This window comes from Caretta caretta, chromosome 7 (genome assembly GCF_965140235.1).
Source record: "Caretta caretta isolate rCarCar2 chromosome 7, rCarCar1.hap1, whole genome shotgun sequence".
In the NCBI taxonomy this organism is placed as follows: Eukaryota; Metazoa; Chordata; order Testudines; family Cheloniidae; genus Caretta; species Caretta caretta.
Window position 1 is genome coordinate 65,697,893 of NC_134212.1, and position 21,335 is coordinate 65,719,227.

At 40.5% G+C, this 21,335-nt stretch overlaps 1 protein-coding gene across 2 annotated transcripts in view; it reads right to left on the bottom strand.

The window, feature by feature from the left end:
- DLG5 (discs large MAGUK scaffold protein 5) overlaps positions 1-21,335 on the bottom strand; it is a 186,176-nt gene that overhangs the window by 46,783 nt on the left and 118,058 nt on the right. For both annotated transcript variants that reach the window (XM_048856845.2, XM_048856846.2), the window contains exons 5-8: positions 20,163-20,346; positions 13,277-13,536; positions 7,783-8,095; positions 2,833-3,063 (exon numbers count right to left, since the gene is read on the bottom strand). In XM_048856845.2, the coding sequence (XP_048712802.1) occupies positions 2,833-3,063; positions 7,783-8,095; positions 13,277-13,536; positions 20,163-20,346 (988 nt within the window). The remainder of the gene's footprint in view (positions 1-2,832; positions 3,064-7,782; positions 8,096-13,276; positions 13,537-20,162; positions 20,347-21,335) is intronic.

Consider the following 21,335-nt stretch of genomic DNA (forward strand, 5'->3'; position numbering starts at 1 on the left):
CTACCCTTATGATTCACAATCCCCAATCTCCAAAGGAGAATAATAGATCGCCAAGCAGTTTTTGTTTTAATTCAACGTTTCAGAAAAGATTTTATTTCTCCTTTAAAAAAAAAAAACCTCTCTACTATTGCAGATTTCGAACACCGAAGGAAATAATGACAATGACAATGCTGACTTAGAGAGAACACTTCCATGTGTGCACAAAAGAGAAACAAGCTTATTTTAACACAACCACATTCAAGCCCTAATCTTGCAGATAGTTACAAGTGAGCTTAACTTGACATATGTGAGTAGTCCTGATGAACTCAAAGGGACCACTCTCTTGAGTAAAGTTAAGCAACTGTGTGTTTGCAGGAACAGGGTCTAAATACATGTAGAGGGGTCCTACCAATGCTAGGAGAGTCAATATACCCAGGACACCATACTTTTAGGGTTGTATGCCTCCCCAAATGGTTTTAATTGTAGCCATTCATGCTTAAAACCCCCAGCCACATTCCAACCCACCACTCCAAAAAGTGTAATACTAATTCATGACAACTAACAGAAGCCACAAAAATTCACATCTTTCCTTTCATTGTGCTGTCCCACACATTGTCATTGTGCTGTCCTTTCCCGCTCTTCTACCCCACCCCCCACCTCATCCCTCAAAACCCTCAAATCAACCCACAACAAGTGAGATTTGACCCTATGTACCATGTATCCATCAGTGATTATATCACAGAGATCTCCACTCTGCTTGTTCAGGATCCTCCACTCCCCTTCATAAAACAAAGGCAGACCCTAAGAAGTCACATTTCACTACTCTTGAGGATCTTGTGTTGGAGCCCTACAGTTCCTTCTCTGTGCCCTGGTATACACTTGGAGGGTGGGGGGGGAAATCAATCTACATTGACTTCAGCTATGTGAATACCGTAGCTAAAGTCAACGTACTTAGATCGACTTACCGGTGGTGTCTTCACTGCGGTGAGTCAACTGTTGCTGCTCCCCCATCGACTCTGCCTGCGCCTCTCACAGCGCTGGAGTACAGGAGTTGACGGGAGAGCACTCAGGGGTCGATTTATTGCGTCTAGACTAGATGCGATAAACCAGTTCATGCTGGATCGATCACTGCCCGCCGATCTGGCGGGTAGTGAAGACATACCCTAAATCTCCCCTGCTGTACAGATTCTTAAAATCCGTTGTCACAGCCATCTCTCATTCAGCAGAGGATTTTGTAGGGCTCCTCCTTTGGAGTCCATCAAATGCATCTCTTTACCTATCTGGGACGTGGAGGCACAGTGCTGAGTGACAGGTACTGCAGGTCCTGCCTACATGAGGTACTCCCAAACTCATGCTGATTCTTTGAAGAAGGCTGCAAGTCAAGCCAAGGTCTCCCCATATCAGTGGCTTTTGATGTGGAGAGATGGAGGAAAGCTTTCTGCACAACCAGACAGAGTTGGAGGTATGATAGCCAAATGAAAATAAAATGGTTCTGCACAGTCCAGTTGAATTCCGAGTTTTATTGCTCACTCGGATGCTACTTCAAGATTGACAAATATACATGGCATAGAAAGCTGAAGATGGGGCAGTTTTTGTGGTGAAAAAAAAAGTCTATTATGATCAAGGATTGATACTATAATGAAATTAGATAAATGAAAATATGCCTCTCACACACAGAAAAACCCTTCTGAAGGATCTTCTCTAATATAAATATTACTGTAAATCCTATAGCTCTTTCTCAAGAATGAGAAGCAGGGATAATGTAGGATTTTACATATTACTTCATTACAGTATAATTATGTATGTAATATATTACATACAATAGATCTACAAACATGCAACACTGCAAGAATATTTTAGCTCTTCTGTATAATCATTACTAACAGCCACAGCTTGATGTGCTCCATCTATCCCCTTTAATGATATGTATATCTTAGTGTGATTGAATGTAAAGAATTTATGCAGAACAGAATCTTTTTCGTCACACTTCATATTGTTTCATTTGTAAATTGCTTTATAAGGGTTTAAATTGTTGGCACACATAATAAGCATGTTACAGACATAAGTAGCTATGTAACAGATATATACGAGCACGCCAGCAGAAGGTATTACAGATTGTTTTAAGTGACTGAGATGATCCATATCAGCAAAGAAGGGGTTAAGGAGTGCCTTTGGATCCACCTAGCCCCACCCTGCTACACCTGCAGCCAATGCCAAGACAGGAGGGAGAATAAAAGACGACCACCTGGCTCAGTTCAGGGCTGACAGGCAAACAGCCAGACCCCAAGGCGTGAACAACACTCAAATAAGACACTAGTGGAGGAACCAAGCCCAAAGGAAAGTGCAGGGATGCGCCTCTCTACCCCTCTTCCCACCAGAAGATTGTGGGACAGCCTAGTGTTTGGGGACTTTTTTTTTTTTTGTTATTGAACATTTTTGGGGTTTGAGCCGCTCAATCCTACCCAGAAATGGAATAAGACTGATGGGAAAACTAGCTGATGGAGCCTGCCTCAAATGGTGTCCTGGAACATCCACAAGGGGGCGATGTTCCAGCCACACTACTACTGTAACCTGCTGAACTATTGGGCTATAACAATCTGTTAACCATATATTAAAACCATCTATTAACCCTTTATAAATGAAAACTTAAACACTGTGACTGATTGATTTATTTTAAAGAAGTAGCTAGTCACTCCCCCTCTTAAGGAGTGCATGCACGCATGCATATGAAGCATTCTTCATTGAAATTAAAAAAAAACAAAAACTTTATACCACGTCTTTTACAAGCATGCCGAATGGCATTTACGCTCTTTGACCTAAAAAGAAAAAGCCATCTACAAAGACAGCCAGTACCTGACGAGCTTGGTAATATTCCCTTAGCAGATGGTCTCTCTGGATGATAGCTTCTGTTCTCTCTTTCCTGGCAACATCTCTTTCTTCCTTCACTGTCTCTATATCCTTGCAAGCTTGATCAAGTTCCTTCTGGGCCTCAGCCTTGTCCTTCACTTCATGACAGTACTTTTCCAGCAACTCATTCCTCTCACAAATTGCTCGATCTCTTTCCACTAGAGCTGAGTTTAGCTCCTACAACGAGACCCATTGTTTGCAAGGTGTTAGGTACAGAGCAATATTTCTTCTTTCCAGTTGAATACACATTGACACCTTAAAAACTGGGGGTATATAACGAACATTCTGCAAAATGGAGAATTGTACAGCTCTGTCCCCATATTAAATACAGAGAAAGAATAGCTAACAACATTCAGCAAAGTGTTAAAACTGCCATGCCACCACCTTTAAACACCCTGCTGTCTGAATAATGAAGCACATAATCTAAGAACACTCATGGCTCTGAGAAACCTGGAGAGAGTACATTTGTTGCAAGTCCTCAGGAGTCCTGGACAGCCACTCAGATTTAACACAAAACAATCATATTACATATTTTAAACATATTTTTTTCAATGTTGTAATTACATAGTACTATACAGCTCTCCTTTGCACAATGTGAGCACAAACCTTTCCCTTTCGTGTTATTTCAAAGCAATTTCCTTCATTATTGCATGGCTGAGAGAATATTTTCCAACCTAAGTGAATGAGTGCCCTGAAGCTTCACAGACGTTTTAAAGGGACTTGAGAATCTTACAGCGTAAGACACCAATTGTGTGTACATGTGAAATGTTACAATTGTAAGATAAGAATATGACGCGCCATAATACTGTGAACAATACATTATGTCGAGTGTAGCATACCAGTCACCTGCAAGGTGTGAACATACTATTTCATGGGCCTGTGCAACACCATGAAGACAAAGAGTTATTCTTAGGAGACTTTAAATAGAACTGTTAAGGTCTTAAAAACAATTCTGCTGTTATATTATACCAGAGATTTCTGTCTTGTAGTTGGAGCAGGAGACTTGCACAGGGCTCCTGGGTTCTATTCCCAGCACTCATGCAGTCTGTGTGACCCCGAACAAACCACTTGTCCTGATTTTCTGAGGAGCTGACTTCAGTGGGAGCTGGGGTTGTTTAGAACCTCGGGGGAAAAAATCAGGCCCACCACATCAGTTTGTCGCCTGGCTTGAATAATTCCTCTGCAGAAAGTGTTTTGAGATCCTTGGATAAAGGTGATATAGAAGTAATAAAGCTTCATCAGTGATTAGCAGAGCCAAAAGGCCAACAAAGCACTGTGGCGGAGGAATAATTCCTGACAAGGCTTTTAAATATTAGAAAATCATACTTTAAAAACCTTTGGAAAAATTAGGCATTGCCATAGTTTTCTCAGAGGTGCTCAAGCGGACATAAAATAAAGCAACTGGCTGATTTAGAACAGACATCTCCTCTCTCTAACCAAGAGTACGGCCTTCTCTCCGCTTTATTTGTTTTATGTGGTTTAGATGGAACAGCAACCTGACAGTACAAGACCAAATATCATCTGATGCCCATCAAAACAATTCCCGATAGAAAATGCAGCACTCTGGTCTGAAGAATCATTCTGCATGGCACCAGCACGATGGCTGAATAGGGTGGAAGTGTTAAATTCCACACAATGCTGGGAAAGCAAGACTTCTGGATATAAATAGGTGAAAACAGAGACTACAGTGTGGCAGGGAAGATTGCTAACATGGATCACCAGAGAATTCTCTTCTCTTTAGCAAACAGAAATGGATGCTGTAAATACAAAAAAAAAAAAAAAAAAAAAGTGGGACTTCAGTCCCAAATCCCAGCTGAAGAGTTTATACTATTCTCTTGGTAAACAAGAACTGCCATATTGCAGCTATTATTTACAAAAGGTACTGCTACAACTTTTAGCGTGGGACAGTGCTAATAATGATTGGGCAAGTATTGCTCTTTCTTGCTCAATTTGCTTCTGCCTACAGGTATGTAAAACTCAAATTACACTGTTTCATTGTTATATAATCAGATGGAGAATGTAGATAGTTCCCAGGCAGAAAGTGAACTGCTCTTTGCATCTGTGATAAAAATTCTTTCTGTTGTAGGAAGTTTTCAAATGTGAATACATTTGTGATGAAGAGCCCTGTAAGATACAAGAGTGAATACAACTTGTTCGCCAAAGGAAAGAGCCAACTGAATTGCTGAGATAAAATATTATATACCCAGGTAGTTGCTTGTGCACCCCCATCCTAAAAGTAAAATGGTATGGCAGGCTACCTGAGCCTGCAAAAACAGACAAAAATCCCTTATCGAAAGCTCTGTGTATAGCTTAAATCATTGGACTCTTGCCTGAAATTGTCCACAGTAAGAAAGCTTAATTCCATTTTCCTACTTTTGATTTGTTCTATCACCTGTGCGCGCCATAGATTTCAGAAGTGTCTGGATATGGTTTAATCCATTTGTGTTTGAGCAAGCAGGACCCCATGAAGATTTAGAAACTAGGGAGTAGCACTAGGTCTGAGAGTTCATGGCTCATTAATCTTTAAAAGCTAAAATTATTTAAAAAAACCCTAGCTTTGATAGCTTTTACATTTTAGAATAGCACAAAAACTGCATCACTATACACAGATGTACTAGGATGAACATTTAAAACAGCTTAAATTGATGCAGTGCTGTTTTAGACAAATAGCTATGACCATAATAACATGACCGTCATAACAGCAACATATCACTAGGTGGAGCTACACACAATAGGAAGCAATTGTAGTACGAGATATAGTCAAACTCGTTGAAAGGATAATCCCGTTTACGTGGGATTCTCATGCATGGTACTCCAAGCGGAAGTGTCACTTGATCAATAAACCACCTGTATATCCCTCTCAAATTCCTGCCCAGGTACTAGATCCAGTCAGAACTAGATAAATACAAGTTCAGATGGTCAGCATTACATAACAAAGGAACACCCTGCTCAGAGGCAGAATATCCCCATAATTATAAAGAAAAACTGAAGTGCCAGCACAGTAATGTTAATTTATATTAGTGGTTCTGAAACTTTTTTTTTTTACTGGTGACTCCTTTCACATAGCAAGACTCTGAGTGCAATCCCCCCCCCCATATATAAAAAATAGTTTTTAATTTATTTAACATTATAATAAATGCTGGAGACAAAGCGGGGTTTGGGGTGGAGGTTGACAGCTCACGGCCTCCCATGTAATATCCTCGTGACCCCGAGGGGTCCAGACCCCCAGTTCGAGAACCCCTGATTTACATAATTAAAAGAGTTGTTCAAGCAAAAGCTACGGCAGCAGCCTCACTAATACAGACACTAAAAAAAACATTCATAACATTTTATTTAAAAAAAATATGTCAGCAACTAGCATCCTGTTCATCAGGATTATGTCCTCCTTCCTGTCCCTATTCAACTACTCATCCAAGTGCTTTCAAGATTGTGAGCTAACTCTCCGGGAATGCTTATTTGTTTTATTTTTTAATCTTATGCTTAATAAGCACCCATGCAAATTGCTGTAGGAACTGTGTGGATTGTTAAAACAAATTATGAGTGTTCAGTCAACTCTGGGTGAGATTTACAGAAGTTACCCTTACCCTGCTGTCACTGAAATTAATGGTAAAACTACGACTGTCTTCAATGGGATCGGAGTTAGGCCAACACTGAGAGCTTCTGAAAACCCCACCTTTTAGCTATGTCTATGGCGCTGCAGCTCTGCCTCTGTAGAGCCATAATACGGACCCTTCCCATATCAATGGCAGGGGTTTTTCTATCAATGTAGTTAATCCACCTCTCTGAGTGGCAGTACCTAGGTCAACGGAAGAATCCTTCTATTTACCTCGCCATATCCACACTGGGGTTAGGTTGACCTAACTATGGTGCTCAGGGTGCAAACATTTTCACAGCTGAGTGACATAGCTAGGTCAATTATTTATTTTATTTGTTTTTAAGTGTAGACCAGGCCTTATTGATTTAGGTTCCAGACAGCTAGCACCTACCAAGTTCAACTGTTAGGCCAAAGTTTTTTTTAACTTGGTTGTTTGAGTGTTGGCTACATAGCCTAACCCATATTTATGTACCTAAATAAGAGAGATCTGGTATTCAGAACTGCAGTTGGATAATTTTATGTAAAGGATTATTTGTGATCAATGACAAGCATGTGAAAGAAAAGCCAAAAAAAAAAAAAAAAGGATTTATGGGCACTAGAAAAGTATTTGGTCATATGTGAATCACCTAAGCAAAATATTTGAAAACTGAATGACCAACTGAATACTATTTTACTATTTAGCACCACGCTGCATTTGTAAATCCTACTAACAGCACTCATGTTTTAAACATTAAGAATATATTGCTGAAGTAATACTTCTTTGGGATTAATATGATTTATAAAGCAGTGCCTGCATTTTTGTAAATCACAGTGCCAAATATCTCCTATTTTGAGAGGCTAAACGGCAAAGAACAGGGGGGCATAATTGTAGTCTTTGAGTAGATGTTAAAATGAGGCTGAGAGTCTATTTTATAATGCTAGGCCTTTTTTCTTAATAGATAATGCCCAGATGTGTCTCTCTTAGCTACAAGTTAAAAATGAAAGAAAAAAATTATATATCTGAGTTCTATCTATTGTTATACAGTGCATCATTTGCTGGATACAAAAGGTTGGCTTGTTAAAATGAGGAATTTGAAGTGAACTGAACAGAACAAGTCAAGTGCATAGCAGATTGCAGCTGACAGGTACTCAACTGTATTCAATAAAGAGTGCCGCCAGGAGAACATGAGCCAGGACTTTCCTTTTCACAATGAAGCTATGTTTCCCATCTATCGGGCATGCATTTTTTTTTGCACAGCTGCAAGAAGGCACTGGTAAAACCGCTTTATCCTCCCACCCACAACAAAATGGTCCCTTGGTACCTGTCTTAAAGCTTCCATCTCTTCACTAGCCACTCTTTTCTCTGAGGAAGTGTTTTTCAGTTTGGACTCTGCAAGCTCTAGCTCAGTTTGAAGCTTATCCACCTCTTTGATCACTTGGTCTCTCTCACTCATTATGAGGCGATACTCATTGAAAACAGAGTCTCTCTCTTCCTTGTACTTCTCTGCATCCTTCACTGCCTTCAGCTGCATTGTTTTGAACCGCGTCACTTCTGACTGTAACCGCTCCATCTCTCTCTGCAACTCCTTGTTCTGCGCAGTTGCTTTGCTTAGCTCTTGCTGAATTGACTCAAACCTAAACAAAAAAAAAGAAACAAAGACGCTTCCATCATTCTGCATTTTCCTTTTATAGAGCTGGTGAAATGTAGGGCTGGAAGGAACTCAAGAAGTTATCAAGTCCAGCTCCTGGCACTGAGGCAGGGCCAAGTAAACCTAGATCATCCTTGACAGGTGTTTGTTCAACCTGTTCTTAAAAACTTCCAATGATGGGGACTCCACAACCTCCCTCGAAAGGTTATTCCAGAGTTTAACTACCTTATCATTAAAAAGTTTTTTCTAATGTCTAGCTTACATCTCTCTTGCTGCAGATTAAACCTATTACTTCTTGTCCCACTTTTAGCAGACATGGGGAACAATTAATTATTATCCGCTTTGTAATAGCCCTTAACTTATGTGAAAACTTACCAGCTTCTCTCTCTCAGGACTAAACATGCCCTTTTTTTTTTTTTTTTTTTTTTAACCTTTCTTCATAGGTCAGGTTTTCTAAACCTTTTATCATTTTTGCTTCTCTCCTCCGGATAATCTTATTGTAGTGCACATCTATACAACTAAATGCTTCCTACATGTTCAAGAGTATCCATTAAACAGCAAAACTTTGCAGAACACCTTTTTTTAAAGGGCATCCATCCACACTACAAACTTACAGCGGTATAACTACATTACTCAGGGTGTGAGAAATCCACACCCATGAGTGACAGAATTATATCAACCTCACCCTGGCGTAAACTGCGAACATTGAAGGGAGAGCTTCTCCCATCAGCCTAGCCACTGCCTCTCACGGAGATAGATTAACTGCGCCAACGAGAGAAGCTCTCCCGTCAGCATAGTAGCATCTTCACTAAAGTGCTATAGCAGTGCTGTACGTGCAGACAAGCCCTTAGTGTACGAGTGCAGTCCTTTTCAACCATTTCTGTCCCAGAAGCCCCCCCACCCCCATCTCCAGAACTCCTGCCCCACCTGGCCAGAACCCATTTAGAGATATGAGAAGGCTGGGTGGTTGCAACTGAAGATTTGTAATTAAAATAGGAAAAACATGCACTTGATGCACAGAAGCAGTAAAAATAAAGCAAATAATTTTTTTATAATGTATATAAAATGTGATCAATAATAATTCTGAAAATACACCATTACAGAAATTGATGATCTGTTTTTGCCTGAAATAATGTGTTCTGTTCTGGGCACTCCATCCTGGAAAGGATATAGCAAAGGCGGGGGTGGGGGGAGAAATGGAAATTACCAGTGCCATTGTTTAGAAAGGAGATAAATTAGAGGTGTGGAAAATGTGGGGGATAAGGACAGTAAATTGGATGCTCCCATTTGCCTTATTCTGATAAGAGAACAAAGGGTCATCAGCTAACTTAAGGGCAACACATTTAAATTTGATTTAAAAAAGTATTTCTTTTCAACACAACATGTAGTTAATATGTGAAGTTTATTGCCACAAGGTGTAAGAGGCCAAGAGCTTAGTGAGATTCAGAAAAGACTTAGATATCCATATGAATAATAAGAGCATCCACAGTTATGTTGATAGAATTTAAAAAATAATGAAGGATATAAATCCTCATGCTTCAGAGCATAAGCCAACCACTAACTGATGGGAGTTCGGAAGAAACTTCTCCTAGGAGCATATTCTTCCATAATTTTACACAAAGGGATTTCTTTGCACCTTTTTTCCTGAAGCATCTGGTTATTACCAATGGCAGAAACAGGGTACCTGCCTTAATAGATCTAGTCTGATTCAGCATGGCAATTCCTATAGGCCTCTAGCATATTTTGCGTTCTCACACAAACACTTAGCATGATCGAGACATGGTTCTTGTGCAAGCCAGTATATGATGCTTTGACCCTGGAAACCAGAGCTGTAAGCCTGATTGTCAGGCTGTGCCAGGCTCTGGGCCTATCAGGTAAGCAGGGAACGCTACCTAAGATATTTAGTTGAGGGCACCTGCAAATTTAAAGCATCTCCATGCCATTAGACATCTGTCAGTAATTTGCAAGTGTCTCCTCTGCCATTAGTGCAGATTAAAGAATCTCCTTACAGATCCCCAGTCTGTAGACAACAGAAAAATCTACTGTTAAGTACTTTATTTTATTTTTCTTTTGGAGTTGTGGGCAAACCTGAGGATGAGACTGCACCTTACCGGGCATAGATAACACATTAAAAGCCTGTGAGAGACACATACGTGATATATAACCTTGTGGCCGTGTGCATTCCAAGCACCATTATGGTCACAGAGAAGGGAATGGGGGGAAAAAATTAAATCAGTATCTGCCGAACGGAAACGGGGCATCAGCTATAAAGAGGCTACATGATATAAAGATTGTTTTTTTAAGCAGAAGAAAAAACACTTAAGCCATCAGGGAGTATTTAAATGGGGGAGGAAAATCATATCTTCTGTAGAGGATTCTTCTATCTGTTAAACTATCATAATACGGATAGCTGAGTAGATATACAATGAAGTTTTACGTGGAAAACCTGGCTTCAGAACTGACCTTGAGCCGACTGCTCTCTGCCTCCAAGGAGGAAAGAGCAAGAGACAGCTGGCATCACACTTTCACAGCTCAGAGGCTTCCTATTCTATCCACAGGGTCAGTACTACCAAGCCATGTTTTGTTAAACAAAAACAAAATGCAATTTAGACTCTGCTTAAACATGTTTTTAAACCAAATTGCAGTTAAAAAGTGCTGAAGTTTGCAAGTTTTGTAGCGAGTTAGTCCTTAACCTAAACTGCAGATTTGGTACATTTGATACTCTGAAAAATGAATTTTGAAAAGAGCAATATTTCATGCTTAAAAACAATATACTGACCATGCACAAGGATTATTTTCAAGCTGTTTTTAATTATAAATTTACCATTCAGTTAAATATATTTTTGATTGAATGGTTATGAAGAGGGAAAAAGAAGTCACAAGCAAAGAGCTAACAGGTTAAAACCCCATAACTATGCACTCACAAAAAAAACAAAAAAACCACCCAACAACAACAAACCACCCATACAAAATGAATAAAACTCAATGAAATAAGTTCCTCAGTTCAATTAACTTGCTTTCTCATATGCTACTGAGAAACAGGACTGCAGTTCCTCAAATTCCCCAGACTTCACATTCCAGTGCTACACTATTACACCACACAACACAACAGATTTTCTAACAGACTTCATTTCTTCATGAGGACTCTTTCAGTGACTATACAGTACTAACCTTGAGCGGAGTATTCCATATACCTCGTTAAGAGCCAGTATATTATGCAAATCCCCAAGCAAGTAGATTCTAGAATTTAAATAGAAGTCTGCGTATAAAATTTACTTCCTCTCTAAAGAGGAATCCTATAGAACAGGACTATAACATCGGTCACCAAGGCTTTGTCAATATAACCAGAGTTCCCGCACTGCTCACGACCGCACATTAAGCTTTTGCACACGTCCAGAAGTCAACAAAGCAGGTACAAAACGTTGCCAGTTTAACCTTCTGATGCATCACAGATACATAAATGGCAATGCAAATGTGTCCATGCTGCAGCCCTCATCCCAGCTAACAGAGAGTTCTGTGTTCACGGGATGATAGGAGGAAACCAGAAAACAGTGAGAGAGAATTTTAGACTTTCAGCTCTGACCCTCATAAGGTTATCCCTAACTTATGGCAGGAAAAACCCATGGCACCCCCAGTGGCGGATTTAGAGTTAGTGTGGCCCTGTGCTCAGCTTCATTTTTGGGGCCCCTTCTTGGGACCCAGCCAAGAAAAAGAACATTCTCTCTTATCTCCCTCCCACCCCCGTTTTTCATTCTTTTTTTCTTCATCCTCCTCCTATAAGTAATAGGAAGTAAATGAAAATAAAGTGAGGTACCTTGATTGTTTTTGTAGTCTAACTTATTTTTCCACAGACCACTTGAAAATCGCTGACGGTCTCGGCAAACCACTTAATGATCTTTCCAAATACTGTTTGTACCATTAGCTAACTATTGTAGGGGGGGGGAGAAATATGTGCCGTGGAGGTGCAGGAGCCCAGCCTTTGCTCTGCCCTGCCCCAATTCTACCCCCTTCCCCAAGGCCCCGCCCCCGCCTCTTCTCTGCCTCCTCCCCTGAGCGCTTTGCAGCCCCGCTCCTCCCCTTCCCTCCAGGAGCGACCTCAGCGCTAGCAAACAGCTGTTTGGCAGCAGGGAAAGTGTTGGGAGGGGCGGGAACATGGCACGCTCCGTGGGTGCCGGTGGGGGTGGAGCCTGCAGTAGGAGCCCCAGAAGCTGGCAGGACCAAGCTTCTGCCCCCACTGAGCCAGGGCACCCTGTGTTTCACTGTAAATCCACCTCTGGGCACCCCCAACTCACCTACACACATCCTTTTCAGGTCTTCTCTACACTTGTACTTTTCTTATCCCCTTTTAAGCAGTGGTGTAACCCATTCAAGATCTAGCGTAAGCCATGCGCAGGGTCGAGTTAGATGACATGATGCTAAAAATGCCTGTGCCCATTCTGTGCCGGCATTTACCCAGCTGGTAGCCCTGCTAAAGAACAGGTCAGAAGTTTCCTAGTGAAGACACACCCTCACTGACTTCTGTTCAGCTGACTCTAACCCATGATGCCGTCAGGCTGCAGCATCACTGGAGATCAGCATACAGTCTGAGATACCATTACAGCACCATGAAGGTTTTCTCTAGGCCTGGGGCCCTCTTCATTAGCTAAAACTCCACTCCAGGAACAAGAACTCTACCTGGCAGCCTATGTTTATGCTACAATGGATTCATCATCTATTGAGTCGAGTTCATTAAACCTGGCAAACAAAGCCCCAAACCTTTCAGGTTTGACAACAACTAATGTACCCCTGAATGGACATTTGACTCCCCTTAGATAGGAGTCAAGTACAGCTGAGAAGAAAGAATAAACCCCTATGAACCACAAGTTTTCTTAGATGAACTGAAGGACAGTTTTTACAGGATTTTACATACATAAAAACATAATCCTGGGAAAGGTTGGGCAGGGCAATAATTTCCTCTCAATGATTTTTAGTCCCTGAAGTTGTGGGGGGGGGGGGTGTGGAGTTCTTTTTGTTTTTTTTACATACTGACTAAGGTGCCTTCCACTGTAGATACACAAATGTTTAGAAAAATACTGGCTTATGTTACCATCTCTTTAAAATGCCACTCAGCAGCAGAATTGGTATCGACTACACAATGTACATGCAAGTCACCAAAAGCTGCCTATACCTTCTAAGAGAGGAGGAATACTGCTGCTGGACATGTATTGCTGTGTCCCTCTGTTTCATTAACATGTCAATCTGCTTCTGAAGACGCCTGTTCTCCTCCTCAGTCTGTTCTAGCCGGCTAAGGTCTGTATTGTGGCTTGCTATCTTCTCATTGTACCGTTTCCTTAACGCATCATAATCCTTTTTCACACCTTCTAGCTTGTCCATTGCTGTATCATAGAGTTTATTTAGTATCTCTGAGGATCCATTCTGTTTCATAACCTAACAAACAAACAAAAGGATAATTTCAGTAAGAGGTACATGTAAAAGAGACTTTTCACTTGTTTTTAAATAGTATGAATATCTTAGGAGACCTGTTAAATATGAAAACTACTTAACGTTTTTTGCTTACTACTTCGCTACTTTTCTCCTCAAACTCAGTGTCCATGAAAAAACATTTAAGTTGAATTAGGCCATTTTGAAAAGGAAATCTCTACATACAAGATTCTTAGCTTCAGGCTGGTAATACTCACATTCAATACATTTAGATGGAAAAACATGACAGTATCAATAGTCCTATAAAAATTGCTTTGCTATAGACAAGCAATCTAAATAAAAAGGGCAAAAAAGGTACCAATAGTTAGTCTTAACACATGGGTCTTAAAAAAAAAATAAAAAACCACAACATTAGACAAGGAGATATCTAACTTAGTTTACTATTACTAGTTGAACAAATACTGATAATAACTTTTCCACATTTCAGCTGCCAAATTATAAAGCACTACCCCAAAACATAACTTTGGAAGCTGTGATAATAGTGATTAATACCTCATTTTACCAGTCTCACTCACAACAACAATTCAAACTCATATAACTTAAATTTCAAAAGATGAAAGGCTAGTCTGGGTAAGATTTCCATCCAGTCATGCATTTCAGTATACATAGTTATTTCATCTTAAAAACATCTAGTAAAGAAGCATTTGTTCAGAAAGCTACCCATAGCTAGATTATTTTGCTCCCAAAAATATTGTGAGTTTTATGTTTAAAAGGGTCAAATCTAGCCTAAAGTTTAGATGCATTTGAGGAGGGTACTAGAGAAACTTAAAAGGAATACTTTCATAAAATACTTCCCGCAGCTCCCATTGGCTAGGAACAGCGAACCGTGGCCACTAGGAGCTGCGGGCAGCCGTGTAAACGTAAACAAACTATCTGGCGGCCTGCCAGCGGATTACCCTGACGGGCTGTGTGCGACCCGTGGGCCGCAGGTTGCCCACCACTGCTCTGAGAGATTGCTGACAGTTTCGTTGCAAGGACCACAAATACAGAGAGAAACCTTGTGGATCACTTCCCCTCCTGTTCATGATCACACAGACTACTAGTATACCATTTGCAATTGCCCAACACTCCCTTGGCAATTATAGTTAAGGCTATGATTTAGTCATGGGTATTTTTAGTAAAAGTCACGGACAGGTTGTAGGCAATACACAAAAATTCACAGCCCTTGACCTGTCCTTTACTTTTACTAAAAATACCCATGACTAAATCTTGGGGTGGGGGGTGTCGCTGCCCAGGGGTGGGCAGTGGCACCAGCTGCCGGGGCTGACTAGCAGTGGCTATTCCAGCTTCCCCTGGGACCGCTGCTTAAGGGGTCCCCAGAGCCAGCTGCCCAGGGCCACCTAAGCAGCGACCGGAGCAGTTGGCTATGGGCAAGCCCGAGCAAGTGGCTGCAGAGCCGCTCCAGCAGCAGCCGGTGTGGCTGTCCCTGGGGCCAGCTGCTTGGGAGGCCCTGGGGTCAGCCACACTGGCCGCTGCAGAAGTCACGAAGGCTGCGGAAAGTCACGGAATCCGTGACCTCTGTGACAGACACGGAGCCCTAATTATAGTCATTGCTGACTCCTTAATTCCTGCTGCTTCTACACACACTCAGGCTCTTCTTTACACTGAAAAGCCTAGATGCTTGGAGAAGAAGCTGGAAATGAGTAGCAGCTACCAACTTTATATGACTGCCAGTTCTCTATAGATCACCAGTAACCCAGACTGCAGCTTGATAAAGCTAATCTTATACATCACAACCACACAGGTCAGAAAGTGAGGCTCCTAACAGTATGATTTTTATCCTGACACTGTCCCCTTTAACAAACCTAGAGATACAAAAACCCAACTGACAAGAACTCTGAGCTGTTTGGTTCCAAGTCAACTTGACAATTTGGACATAACAGAGGCCCAATTTAGCAATGACTTAATCAGGTGCCAAACTTCAAGCTTGTGTGCTGTCCCATTCACTTCTGGGGCACTACTCATATGCTTGAAGTAGGCACATGATTCAGTGCCTTGCTGAACTGAGGCCTTAGGATGTGATTCAGGAAATAACATCAGCACGTTCTTTTGTCCACCCACATTTAGGGGAGCACACTTTTTAAATAGCAGACTTCAGCATGTGTTTAAAATTAAGCATGTGCTTAAGCGCCGTTAATGGGTAGGGATGGGGCCTTGACCATCACTGAACCGTCTAAGAAAAACAAAGTTTACTGAAAAAGAAAAAGAAATGGTACTGAAACCAAACTTCGGAGCTGAATATCTGAAGCTCTCAGACAGAAGCAAACATCTTCTCACAGCCTAAAATGTATGGGGCCCCTTCTCATTGACAATAATCTTAAACAACTATCAGATTAAGTAAGCAGAAAGAGAAAAGACTAATCCAAAGATAGCAGGAGTTTGACTAAGTTTAAAATAAAGACTCTAAAATGCAAATGGGGTTTGGAGGGAGGAAGGGAAGAAAAGTGAAAATGCCACAAACAGGAATCATAGTAATAAGGAAAATCTCCCATCCAAAGCCCCAATATGAGGAAGAGAAAATAGTCCAAGCTGGACCCTAGGATACAGCCATGGCAACGAAAACCTCATACGCGAACAATAGAAACTTAAAGGCCAGTCAGCTGCTGTTCAGGAAATCAAGGACAGTCCCACACAGTAGTAGTCATTTGATTAACAGTTTTGTTTCTCAAGCAGTTGGGCTACTGTGTTTTGCTACAGTCTGGTGATGGCATGACACATCAGAGAGACCATCAAAAATAGATTTAGATTAATCCAGATTCAAAATGACAAAGACTAAGATAAGACTGATGGCATTCCTTCAGAACAACATGATTCACACTGACATACCAAGAAAAGGAGCCATGCATGTTCCTCATTGTCTGAATTTAACAAAATTTCCTTGAAAAGGGTAATGATGACGTTCGCACAATATTAAATTATTTTGAAAAAACAGATAATAGTAATAACACTGACTTTATGCTGTGCTTCCAATCAAAGAATCTCCAATTGCTGGACAAACATTAAAGCTGAATAGCACTTTGTGGTAGAAAGAAAAGGAGTACTTGTGGCACCTTAGGTTTCACATTACCATTTTACAGAGTGAGAAACTAAGGCACAGAAAGGGTAAGTGACTTGACCAAACTCGCATAGCGAATCTGTAGTGTAGCAGAGCAGGGAATAAAAATCCAAACTTCTGCAGTCCTAGTTGTTTCACATATACAGATATATAGGAGCACCCCTTCAAGTTAACCTGATATCAGAGGAAACGAGCAAGACAAAATACAAAGTTAATAAAACAAAAACAAAAAACCCCACAAAGAAACAAAAACAAAACAAAAACTAAAAACACTGTTAACACCTCAGTCTCTATAGCTTATTTTGACTTTTACCCTTCAAGTCTGGCAAGTAATTATTTTTGTTTGTATCGACTTTGCTTCTGAAGCTTAACCATTTAAATTTAAAGTTTGTCTCGTGAATCAGCCCACAGAGTTAGGCAAAGCCATCTATTTGGCCATTCCACAAGTTACCGTAACTGTTCCAACTGAATGATCCCTTTTCTGTAAATGAACGGTGGACTCACTGCCACTTCCAGGTTGTTTTTTTCTGCCAGCCCTCTTGCCTATTTTTATCCCTAGCATGTGAACTTTACTACGATTAAAACACCAACCAACTTGGTGTTGAGACTGCTTAATTCATTCTTCCATTCTTTCATCCTTGAAAAGCTCTTTTTTTTTAAGTTTGAAGTTTAAAAGCATTAATCAATCTGTAGCATTGTTCTAAATGAATAGTGTCTGTGAACCTAAATAACCAAACTTTGTTCAATCATTCCCCTAACCTTTAAAGGTGTTACTGGGAGAAAGAAAAACTTCCACTCATTTTTTGTGATACTTTCCAAATATAAACACAGGCTGGACTTTTGCATGCCCACAGCTATTCCTGTCCCAAGAAATACCTAAAGATCAAGGGACAAAAGCCATTCTTTTTTCATTATCATAAGCCTTTAAATTAGATTTAGCATGACTAAAGCTTATAATTATCCAGAGTTCTTTCTTCATATTAGGAAAGGGTCAACTCTTAACAGTTTTACTTAAAAAAGCGCTCAACTTTGTTACTATGAGTATGATGTGATGTTCAAGAACGATGAATAAACAATCAACAGTTAACTATTAACAATGTGCCCAAAATTATCAAGTCAGTGCAGATATGCTTTGATTCATCGTTATTCTGGCAAAAACTTGTGTTACGTTTTCATTGTAAACCCTTAAAGTAAGAGGCATGTAATTCAATAATAAGTCTCTTAAGGCTGAAATTTTGTCTAAGGGTTGAAATGAGGTTACGGTAACATTTATATATAAATTCCTATTCCAAAAAAAAACAGACCAAACCAAAACACCTCCACCCGAAGTACTCATGAAGCCAAAAGTAGTCATATCCATTGTCTTTTCAGGACAGGCTGCAATCAGTATTTCCACTGACTCAAAGGGCTTTGGAACAGATGCACAGAGCTGAGCGCTCAGCAATTCTGAGAATTGGGCCTCTTATTTAGGGGCTTAAATACGAATTTAGGAGCCTAAGTTTAGGCACCCATTTTTAAAATATAGAAGTTTTAAAATGACCATGTCCCTTCAATGTATAAATCAGTGTTAAACTCAGACATTTGGGTCTGTTGATGTCAAACTTCCTCCTTATTTAACAGTTTATGTAATCCCAATTCCTCTTTACGATTAACTGACGCTTCAAAAAATTTCCTACTAGTACAGATAAATTAACAGCCAGTTGTTTTTTACCAAGATCCTAAGGGACAACTCCCTTTTATTTTACTGGCAAACAAGGAGAGGAGCATAGAGAGCAATTATAAACAAGGTAATCCACAACTCACTGGTAAACAGATTTTACACTGGATTCTAAGGCTACACAAAGAAAGGTACCTGTGAGGGGCAACCAATCTGTAAGAGCAAGGCTGGGCTGGTAGGTGCAGACAAACACAGGCACTTTGAGTAATGTCTCAAAGGTATATTTAATATCTGCCTCTGGCTGACTGAGGGGAGTTTAAAAGAATGTGGACTTTTTTTAACTGATAATAATCCATATATTCTATGTCTAGATCATCTGTGCATATGAGAGAAAATATCTATTACATGAAAAGAATGTCTTGGCAAGTCTTTTCATATGTTCCTTAAGTTGTCCCTGAATCTAACTTGTCTGTAATGTCTAATAATGGATTCCCTTGCTTTCCTACTCTCCCTGTTTCTCCCTTTGCACAGTGTTTTCTCCTTCCTATCCTCACAGTCTCTCCATTACAGAATAAATACCAGGGAGGGAGAGGAGTTGTTTAAGTTAAGCGCCAGTGTGGACACAGGAACAAATGGATATAAATTGGCCATCAACGAGTTTAGGCTGGAAATAAGATTAAGGTTTCTAGCCATCAGAGTGAAGTTCTGGAACAGCCTCCAAAGGGGAGCACTAGGGGCAAAAAACCTAACTGGCTTCAAGACTGAGCTTGATAAGTTTATGGAGGGGATGGCACGAGGAGACTGCCTACAATGGCACGTACCTGCAACTGCTAACAGCAAATATCTTCAATGGCCCGTAATGGAACACTAGATGGGGAGGCTCGGCTCGGAGTTACTACAGAGAATTCTTTCCCAGGTGTCCGGCTGGTGGGTCTTGCCCACATGCTCAGATCTAACTGATCTCCAGATTTGGGGTCGGGAAGGAATTTCCCCCATGGTCAGATTGGCAGAGATCCTGGGGTTTTGTTTTGTTTTTTAACCTCTGCAGCATGGAGCACAGATCACTTACAGGTTTAAAAACTGGTGTAAGTCTTTAAATCATGATTTGAGGACTTCAGTAGTTCCACCGGAGGTTAGGGGTCTAGTTCATAAGTGAGTGGGTGAGGTTCTGTGGCCTGCAATGTGCAGGTGGTCAGGCTATATGATCATGATGGTCCCTTCTGACTTTAAAGTCTATGAGCCTATTCATCTCTTCCAGTCCTTATTCCCCCTCTCACACACACCGTTCTCTCCTTCCCCCCAAATCCACTCATATATAACCTCAATCCACACCGATCCATACCCTTTCTCTCCCTTGCATGTCCCCCTGCCAAAATTCCCCCCCACACAGTCAGTCCCAGCTGATGCTGCTAAACTACCAGAGAATAAGTAGTCTCCTTTTTGTTTTTTTGGGAGAGGTAAGTAGTACAACTCCTCATCCTACTAGATGCTGAAAGACATTTCATATTGCAGATCCAAGTTTGCAGGGCTAGCAGGTTTTAAAAGTAAAAAGATTTTTCCAACTAAAAGACATGAGATCCAGAGTCACTAAAACACAAGGAAGAAGGAACCCCACACAAGGTCAATTTTAGAGAGTCACTTATCAGAGAACAACGACAATTAAATGCACACGCTATCATTGTGTTTTAAATGGCAGTTTTGTGACTTGCACTGTCAGATATATGGTGTATAGGGAACATTACTCCAATTGGTGCAAAGGTAAAAAGAAAGGTAAGTGGTAGGCCAGCCATGCAATGCTTTACATTCCATGAAAACATTAAACAGTTGCTCACAGTATTCATGACAAGAGCTACAGCCTACCTGCTGTTGCTGACTGCGTAGGTCTGTTATCTCTTTCTGATCCTCATCATGAAGTCTCTTCATTTCCTCACATGATTGTTGGAGATGGTTATGCTCTCGCACCAGTTGTGTATTCTTCCTCTTCAAGGTATCCATGTCCTCCTTCAGCTGTGATTGGTCACTCAGCAGTCGACTATGCAAGGTACTAGAATGCCACAAAGAAAGAGCACTTAGATGCAAACTTTCCAGGAAGCCCTCTTCATGCCGATGCACTAATCCATATCAAACCAAATCAAAGTTTCAAATTAAAAAAGGCAGATGAAATTAACTGACTCATTTCTTCAGATCTGAATATTCCAAATGCCATGTGCCAGCTAAATCCTACTGAAGAAAGACAGGCAGCACAACCAGAGACCTTCTGGAGTTAAGTGATTTGAAAGCCCTGTGCAGCATTAAAATAGATATATTATAGATTTATGCAGAACAAGCAGCCCCCGCCCCCTGTAGACCATCTCAACAAGCAAACTGCTCAAGAGGCACAGAAATTGTGTCACTGGGCATACAAGATCTTCTAGGCAAAATAAATTAGCAGCATATTTGAACAACACTTGAACAACACAATACAATATGATAGAACAAAACATCAATAGAGTAGAAAAAGCTTTCTGCTTGTTTGCTTTTGTTTTTTGTTGTAAAGCTACCAGTTGTTATACCAAATTGGGTATATTGCTTGTAATAGTTGACAAGTGTATATTCACACTTAAAATCACAACTAAGTCACATTATTGAGGATATAATTCAAACTCTAATTCAGTGCAGCAGCCCAACTTTAGAGCAGATTGCTGTTGGAGCAGACCAAGAGATATAATTAAATGGTATTAAGTTGCAGTTTAGAGAAAAGAAGGACAATAGGATGTGGCCAGGTTTTATTGTTGAAACAAAGTGATTCAGACCTAACTCTCCCACATACCAGGAAACTGTTCAAAGTCCCTGTAATAAAACTGCTGCTGTCTGTCGTTTCTCTTTTAAAAAAAAAAAAGTGATTGGAATCATATTTACAATTTTAAAAAAAATCTGTACACTTTTCTATATTATAAGCACACCTTGTACTCCCACTCCTTTCTTAAGAAGTGAGCTACATTTCCTGTACAAAATAACCCAATGGAGAGCTTATAGAAATCATCAAATTAAAAA